We start from the raw sequence: 9,091 nt of genomic DNA, 5'->3' as shown, positions 1-9,091 counted from the left end.
GAGAACTTTGTTTCAATTTCTACGAAACTAGAGATTCTAAGCATGAGAGTTTGATTGCACTAATATTTCTATTAGCATCCTTTTGGTAATTAACTTGTTGGTTATTCAATGAAAATAGTCACATACTCTTGATTAGGGCGATTACGATCACAAAGATCTTTCAAAGTCCTCAAGTGTTCATGCAATTATTTTTGCAGGATTACTCTTATCAAAGTTTAAACTAGACTCAGCCTAATCTAGAAAAGAAATTAACATACAATTTATTGAGAAGTGATGTGAAAAAGTAAACTAGCCACTAAAAAATAAATGTGATATATAAACTTGAAAGTAATTATCTAAGAGCGAGAGAAGAAAACGCAATGCAATGTTGAAATCCACTAAGCTCAGTTGCCTCTCAAGGCTTCGGTACTCGTCCGTCCATTCATTATCGATCAAAGCATGCCATCAATCAGAACAAAAGATCAGCAAAGTTCATTGCAATTCAAAATTCAATTTGCCTTGGGGTCGGCTTTGGAATTAATCATGCAATTCGATTATCCCAAGCCATCTCCCAATCCACTGGGCGTTCGTTGATTAAGATTAGTGATAATAAGCCCCCACTTGTGTTCACAAAAGCAGAAGACTAACTCGCTAATCACTAATTAAAGCTAATCAAACCCACTAATATACCTGCTGATACGTGTTAGACCAAACATTCATCTTATCAAACACATGCAGGCTACATTTAACATGCAATTAGGCCAATTGACCTTGGGAATCAAGAAAACAATTGGTTGGCCACTAAGGGCAACCTCTCCTCATTTTTTTTTCCAAAATCAAGTATGTATGTAATTAAACCCAGACGATCGACTTAATTAGTACATACTCCAGGACCCATCGCCGACCCATTTATTTTAATGCGCATGCAAAAACGAATAAATAAATCCCCAACAACACAAATATGTGATAGAAAAGTATGGCCAAAATTTTGAAAACCACAACACACCTTTATACACAGCAGATTAGGTCATTTACAATACTAGTCTATATTCACAAGTCTACAAAAGATCGGTCCTCAAAACAAAGCTATCTTATGACTAGCTAGTTCTTAGACACTAAACTCATTTGTAGATCACTTAAGGCCAAAATTCTTAGACCTAAAGTTTTCCATTTCACTCTTATAATCTAATTAAATTGTTTAATTTTCATTTCTTTAATAAAATTGAACTTTCTTTGTTTATTTATTTTACAGTCTTAATTTGAAGTTTACCAAACACTCAAAAGGATCAAATATGTCCATATAAACTATACAGGGGATTTATTATCTCATTTTATCCGATCTTATCCCAATCCTTGTCCTAACAACCGAATGCAACTTATAGGACTAGTCTCAAGAGGCCAAACCCTGAGGGACTAGCTTTTTTTTGTTGGATCCTGACTTGTGCTGTGATCAATTGATATGTTCAGGTTGCCGTAATGGAATCCAATGTGACATCATCAGCTTTATCCTAAAAGCGAATTTTGTCTACCAGTTCCACATCTAATTTTGGATTGTTTAAGATGAGCAGCCAAATTCAATTCAAACATCAACCTTCAACTCTTTGATGACGGCTACAAAAGAAACAAGAAAATCAGATTGCTTACCATATTTGACTAGAAAGATGGCATGACAATTCCTTACCTACTGAATTAATTTAGTATATTGACAAAGATCGGTCTCAGTTCTCATTTTTGGTAGTTGCAGCTTCCAGAAAGAGAACAAGGGGTAGATAAACAAGTTTAATGCCTCTTACCGTTGAATAACAATAGCAGCTTGAAAGCCTAAGTACTTTTTGGTCGCCTCCCTTCTGTATCCTTCCCTCTCCTTTTTTCAGCTAACATCTATCGAGAAGGGAAGAGAACATTAAACAGGGCACAAACTCATTTGAGAAAAAACACAAGGATAAGCTGAGAAAGGCCACAGGGAATACGAAACTCTGTGATGCACAGGAACTCAGACATCCTTCTCCAGAAAACAACACGACAGTCTGAATATTGTTGAAAATGTCAATCCTGATGGAACTTAGGGCCATCTTAGGGATTATACAGAAGGAAAAAATTAAAATACCGTGCCTGATGAAAGAATGAACAAAATGGGGTGCAGAAAAATTAGGATGCATTCTGCACTGCACCCAGTTACAAGCAAATAAAGAATACAATTCCCTATTTTACATTTGGAAAGCTTTGGATTTAATGGGAAAAATGCCCGTTTGTAGAATCACGCGATTGCCAACTTCAAGTTCTGGTTCGAACCAGTGGTGATTGAGGGATGGGCGAGTGAGGGGACATAATGCAGGGCGACCTCAACACATCATCCATTCTTCGGAACGAGAGTCTGAGCCTTAGGTCGCTCTGCCGGCACTTCTCCTTCCTGTTCAGCTTATCGCCATTCCTCCGCACAAACTCTCGGATTCGTGCTAAAGCGACCTTCATGGTCTCCTCATTCATGTTGGCAATGCAAACTCTGAACCATCCTGGCTCTGAGCAGTGAAAGGAAGAACCCGGTGAGACATTGAGCTTGAATTCGTTAATTATGCCCCGCCACAGAGCCGTCTCTGCCTCTACGGTGCTCTCCATCAGGAGCTCCCTCAAATCCATCCATAAGAAGAGACCCGCATTGCCGTTCAAGCACTTGATGCCTACTTGATGAAGTCCGTCAGTGAAATTCTTATGCCTCGTCTCTAACCTCTCCGCACTCTCCAACAGGAATTTCCCAATGAACTGATCGTCCGATAACATGGATGCAATTAGGTACTGAGTTTGGGAGGATACTAGACCGAAGCTGGACATCCTCCGGCCGCACTCCACCACGGCATCATTGTATGAATACACAATCCCAACCCTGAAGCCAGGGAAACCCATATCTTTTGAGAGGCTATAAATTATATGCACGAGGTTGCGATTGTATTCTTGATCTTCCTCGATTATCTCTGCGATGCTTATGAAATCAGGCTGACGAAAGACTGTAGCAGCATATATCTCATCGCAAATGAGGTGGATGTTCTTCTCGTTGATGAAGCTCATGGCTTCTCTCAACGTGTCTCGGTCTAAGATGGTCCCTAGTGGGTTTGATGGATTGGTTAAGAGCAACCCTTTTACGCTGATGTTGGCCTCAACAGCTTTTGCGTATGCTTCTTCCAAAGCCTTCCTGGTGACCTTGAAATTGTTAGAGCTGTGACAGACTACCGGGAGAAGTCGTGCTTCAGTCCTCCAACACAAATCTCGATCAAATCTGCAAAAAGATAATTTTGTTTCATTTTCAATTAACTTGAGAAGAAACAAGTTGTCATTCATAAAAATATAGGTTCTGTTTCACCATTCATGTTCAAACTCGGCCATGAAAACTCTTCTTTGTTCTTCTTGGAGAAAATGACAGTCTTATGTGAAACTTTTTAAGTCTTTATCCCAAAAGCTTATTAACAGAGATGCCATATTGAGTATTAAACGTGTCCAACGCTCTCTAGCGTGAAAACCAATCCTTATTCAATGCTTTCGTTCTTTAAATTTACCCGAATCACTCACCAGGTCATTTTTGGACAGGTCAGATTAACTTTGAGATGAACAAACAGTCATAATCAGTCTTTAGACAACCCTCAGAAAGCAGTTAAATTAAGCATGTTTTTTTTGCAGGAGTAGAGATAGCTAAAGGCCCTAATCTGTCCCCCGGAAGATGTATCCAAGAACTATATTGAAGAAAAGGACTTTCACTGTTCAGGGAAGATTTAGCCTCTAAAAATGGCCTCATCTGTTTTGTCCCAACATTGTAAAGAATTCTCCCAAAACGGTACCCGATTTCAATTATTGTCAAGAGCCAGAGGTGACAATACACAGGAAAAAGGCAGGTCCTTTCGGCCATAGCGTTTGGATGGTGACAATGAAATTTCGAGGCAACTTGCCCTGTGTCTTAATTCAGCTCCCCTAGTTATCATTAACTAAATCAAGTGCGGGCCATATTGAGCAATAATGCTTGCCGGTCGTTGACCTTGCCGAAGTATTATGGATACTGTGAAAGAGATGGAGGGAAGCAAAACAGCTGGAAAATGATCTAATATATGTCATTAGGATTGCCGACATCCGTCTTTGAAGATGGACACGGACTAAATTTGGTGTAAAATTCCCAAAAGAAGAGTCACATGGCAAGCATAATGAGGCAACCCAATCATTTTCTTATTAATAAGATCAGTTTTGTGTTGTGATTAATAAAGAACACCGAGAAGCCGCATCATATGGATAATATAATTTTTCTTCCCAGTGGTAGCCAAGCATTATTTTAATCTTTTCCATGCCTAAGTTGGAAGGTGCCGCCCTCTAGTCGAATCTCCAATAATGTGAACAGTTGAAGCGCACCTAATCCCATCGGTTTTGCATTTATCATATTAACTAAACCCGTGATGTATTAGCTTGGAAAGCAGAAAATGATGCGAGATCTTACCCTGCATAGTAAGGGGTTGGCACCAAGAACGCATCGCCAGGATCAGCCAGGCAGAATGTGATCATCTCGTGAGCTCCTGTGGCTCCCCCGCTCATGACAATCCGGTCGGGATCAAACTTGACCTTGTCCCCCCTCACTCTCCCCATGAACTTCGCCACAGCCTGCAAAAGATCATGGCTTTAAAATCCTATCCGTCGTCAAGCTCTCATATTACTTTCGCACATCGATTAATGATGTAATGCATAGATTTGGTTACTGAAAAAGAGGAGCGGGACAATGAATTTGATTCACCCAAACGTACGTTTCTGAACGCGGGCAAGCCATGATAATCCTGAAAGAGGGCAATGTCCCTGAATTTGTCCACTCCTTCCTTAGTGCAGATGGAGGCTTCTGGGTTGCTGACGAGCCATTCTTGAACCAAGTCGAAACAGAGCTGGATATTGCAGAAAAAAGAAAGTTCACTTTCCGAGCTTTCGGCACAAGACCCACACGTCGAAAAAGAGGAACTACGAGCAAGTTCTTTTTTTATTCCTTTTCTTTTACCTGATGTTCTGCAAGACCCATTTGGATGACACCACTGGGATTCTGCGTAGGATGAAATGGGTCCTTGTCGTAGGCCTTCCACCCATCGAAATAGGGAGACTTCTCGGCATGACCGTCGTTGGTTGCTTTCCGAGACAACAGTGGCTTTCTGTTGCTTGAAACGTAACTCATCGTCTTCAAAGAAAAAAAGGCTTGTCGGGTTTTTGACTTGGTAACTTATAATATAGCAAGAAAGATGGACAAAGACGAAGGAGGAGTTTGCCGGAAAAGAGCACGAGATTGTTGTAGAGAGGAAGTTGAGTGATCCCTGCCTCCGGAGATGGAGTTATATATAGATGTGCGCACACACGAAAGCGTTGGGCTTGACATGAGCAGTGAGTGTATGTAAGGGAAGGTTCTTGGAAATTGGTAATAATCCTCTGGCCCACGAGGCCGGTTTGAAGAGATGAGTTGAATGGTTGCTCCGACCGCGAATTTTCAACGCGCGAGCGATTGTAAATACGGCCTTGTAATTGTTTTGAATGTCTTTCAATGAAGAAAACTCTAGGTTTTTTGTCCATCGCGGGTTACTGTATTGGGCATAAGGTTGCCGAGTAGCCTGAGGACACTGGGCGACATGATGTCGACAATAGTTAGCGGTTTGTCTTTTTTCCGAATATGACCTTAGGATGCATGTACTTCCGGAAAATCGGATATTATCAGGGAATGTTCCCTTTTTTTCTTAAATTAAAGTAATTTCGGAAATGATGGTTCATTCTCCTATAATTTGGATAGACCTTTCAAATGAGCGAGAATTAATTTCCAATTGTCGCTATTGAATTTTTTTTTTTAATTGGCTAGGAAATTGCTATTGAAAAACTTAAGACGTACCTTCCAACATACAAATCCAGCTCTAACACAGAATTCAAGACCACGACACCCCAGACCTTGCACTGGAACCTTGAGGGACAAACCTTGGACATTACTGTCTAGTCTTGGACTACATGCCTAAATTGGAGACCTCGATGAACGAGACCAAGACCGGCAACTAGAAGTTGGGGATAGCGATGAAGATATAGTTGACTTTGGAAAACGAATTCCAATTATCATGAAGCTTCATGACACTTAAGCATAACGTTCAATGAAAATATTTTCAATTTATTTATATTTAAGAGAGAAAAAAATGAGAAAATTTTTTAAGTTGTTTTTCTTTTGTCTAACAAGTGGATCCTTTTGAAAAAATATATGGTCTCTAATCAATCATAATCTTATTGTGCATATGTCAATTCAATTATAAATGTTTAATTTTGTTGATTTAGTAACAAATCTTTACAAGAAATTCCAATATAGTCCTTTCGACTAATTTTTACTAGAAGTGGATGACGCAACAATTCACTCATCACTAATCACCATACGTGGCACATCACCATATCGGCGATTTTCGGCAAAAATTGATTAAAAGAATCACATTTGCATTTTTACAAATGTGTAGAATTAAATTGGTAATATTAGAAAGTCTGATTGAAATAGTATTCATATGGTAGAGGTTTAGGACCAATTGAGCGATTTCCCCGATGCTTGTGTATGATGCTTCGTGTTATACGAATAAGTCCTTATGATATAATTTTGTGCGAGTGTTTTTCCTAGCAATGAAGATGCATGTTTGAGGATCGTATCAAATTTGGCTTCCACCGATTCCTTTACTCGGTGGGGAACAAATTGTCACATTGTTCTTATGTACCACGGTGCACTCAGAGATTTTCGCATTGGAAGAGAAACTTCTGATTCATATGCACCATGCTTTCGGCAGAAAAGGCCACGATCACCTGTGGAAATCTACGTGGAAAAAGATTGAATGTTCACCGCCCTTCCTGTAACTTAAAGTGAACTATATTATGTCCTTATGTCTATGGGATCATTGCAATTTCCATTCTTTTTTTCTTTTTCATAAAAACGGAAAAGTTCCCAAAATTTATCCCCTTTGAAATTTCAAATAATGTAACCAAATCTTGAAACATAAGATTTAAGATGTGTGGCTAAAGAGAGAGTAGCGGTCACTATTACCTCCGGCTATAGTCACAAGCCATATGGTTGCTCTGACGATGGCTTTGAGGTGGTCAATGAGCATGGTCTTGAAAAATTCCACATCAAGTTGGCATAACCAAAAAACCATATTTAAAAAAAAAATTCTAGATGAAATCAAAAGGGTTGTCATGTCCATCTCATCAAAATCCATACTTGAGAACGATTGACAGATATCTTTAAGAAGTATAATAATTATTTTAATAAAAAAATAAATGGATAATTTTAAATTTCTGACAAAAAAAAAAACATAAGAATCTTTCATGATATTATCTCTTCATCTAACACCCAAGCAGCCCACCTCCTCTTTTTGTTTTTTTTTTTTTTTTTTTTTTGGTGGAATGCCCACCTTTTAAAGACTTGACAAATGTATATCATTCTTTTAGCACTTGCACACATGAAATGTGCGCGCAAAATCAAAGTAAACATAAACAAAATGATGGCGGACCAGGATTTCGGAAGTCCATCCCTCGCCACCTCGTGTTATAAGCTGTTGAATCGTACATTTCTAGACTGGTCTAAGTTGCGATGGCAGAGGAAATTCTTCGACCCAACAAACCTAACATGTCTGCTTACGAAGGAGGTAAACGTTGGACCAGGCGAAAGGAAAAAAACACGACAATAGTCATCTAAACAACATTTACTTCCTAGGTGAACTCTCATCTGGTGGTCGGACATTCTTGGTCTTCCTTTTGACCGGTTCAGTTCTATTCTTTAAGTTACGATCTTCCGTCAAAGTCAGGTGTAGAAGGAGGACTCGCGTCCGTGGAGGGATGAGAAGTTCGGATCCTACACGAACTCTCTCCGCCCAAACGAGAATCAAAATCGTGATTTGCTGCGACATTTCACACTAGGATTTCTATGACAATACCATTTGATAAATTGCAGGTGATAATTTCATTTCTCTCTAAGTAGTCTCCGGCTTTGTTGGTAGAAAAACATTTCAAAAAACTTGTTTTTCATGATTTCTCATATTTCATATCATTTGAGCTATCTTACTCATTTTATTAATGGGTTCACTATACTAGCTTGGTCACAATAAAGAAAAGATATCGGGCTCGCATACATGAGCTTGGGCCAAACCAAGTGAAAGATTGGATTTTGCCTCAACTTGCGCGCAAAATATACAGACCCAATTTGAGTCATTTATTTATTAAATTTTTTGTTTCATCTCGAGCCCTCATCCGGAAAAAGCTTATTTATATGTAAATAAAATTTCAATGCTAAAAACTGAAGATGGATCTCGGGTCCGAGATGAAGGGCTATTGCACCAGATGACGACAGATTTTTCAAGAGCCTATATTAAATTTTAGGGCCCGGGGACTTCCTTCCAGTATTGGATAAAATTCCCAGCTTGGCACCTGATGAAATGAAATAGTACTTAATAGCTGAGGTGGCCATGGAAGACGTCGAAAATGCTGTTTTCCAAATTAGCGGCATTGTTCCGACCAAAATGAAAAATTAGGCGCATTGAGTGTACCGAGTCCAGACGGATTTAATGGGAAGTACTTTCCACGTCTCCGACAGGAAGGATGAAGTATGTACTGACGTATTTTTTTCTCCATTTGTTTTGTGTGAAACAGAATTGAACATGACCAATGATTAACTTATGGGAAATGACGGGTTCAAAAAGTAATGTCGAATTGGAAATCAATGATTCTCAATTGACGTAAATTCTCTTAAACCCTTATTTCACGCGCCATAGAGATTTACATTTCAATTCGATTAACTTATGGAAATTCTATATGGGAAGTTGCAAATAACATTATTGGGGTCAGCTAGAAATCAAGTGAAATATGTGATATATTATCACTTCCCTTACAATTACAAATTTAGAATTAATAATTTAATTACACTAATATTAAACTAGTGCCCTTTCGGTATATAAACTTGAATATTTTGTTAACTAAAATGTCCACACTTTTCTTATCCAATTATGAGTCCTAATGTTTTATCCAATTATGAGTTCTAAAGTTCTTATTTGGTAAGTGTCCATACAATATTTTTATACATTTTGCTCTCCTCTTCATTGGAGTC

General features: G+C 38.8%; 1 protein-coding gene across 1 annotated transcript; it reads right to left on the bottom strand.

Annotated features, from left to right (window-relative positions):
- Positions 1 to 1,882: 1,882 nt before the first annotated feature.
- Positions 1,883 to 5,281, bottom strand: LOC104441716 (1-aminocyclopropane-1-carboxylate synthase). The gene is made up of 4 exons (XM_010054910.3): positions 4,994 to 5,281; positions 4,752 to 4,883; positions 4,451 to 4,611; positions 1,883 to 3,250 (listed from the first exon to the last, which is right to left on the bottom strand). The coding sequence occupies exons 1-4, from the start codon at positions 5,162 to 5,164 to the stop codon at positions 2,254 to 2,256; spliced, it is 1,461 nt and encodes a 486-aa protein (XP_010053212.2). The 5' UTR covers positions 5,165 to 5,281; the 3' UTR covers positions 1,883 to 2,253.
- Between the last annotated feature and the right edge of the window lie 3,810 nt (positions 5,282 to 9,091).

The sequence above is a fragment of the Eucalyptus grandis genome, chromosome 4 (assembly GCF_016545825.1).
Source record: "Eucalyptus grandis isolate ANBG69807.140 chromosome 4, ASM1654582v1, whole genome shotgun sequence".
NCBI lineage: Eukaryota > Viridiplantae > Streptophyta > Magnoliopsida > Myrtales > Myrtaceae > Eucalyptus > Eucalyptus grandis.
This window is presented reverse-complemented; position numbering and strand designations above follow the sequence as displayed.

What these genes read in the sequence shown, in the direction of transcription:
- LOC104441716 (XM_010054910.3), bottom strand. Translation starts at nt 5,164, where the DNA reads ATGAGTTACGTTTCAAGCAACAGAAAGCCACTGTTGTCTCGGAAAGCA. An exon ending in TGGGTCTTGCAGAACATCAG is followed by an intron (nt 4,884 to 4,993) that starts GTAAAAGAAAAG and finishes TGCAATATCCAG; the next exon opens with CTCTGTTTCGACTTGGTTCA. An exon ending in CCAACCCCTTACTATGCAGG is followed by an intron (nt 3,251 to 4,450) that starts GTAAGATCTCGC and finishes ATCTTTTTGCAG; the next exon opens with ATTTGATCGAGATTTGTGTT.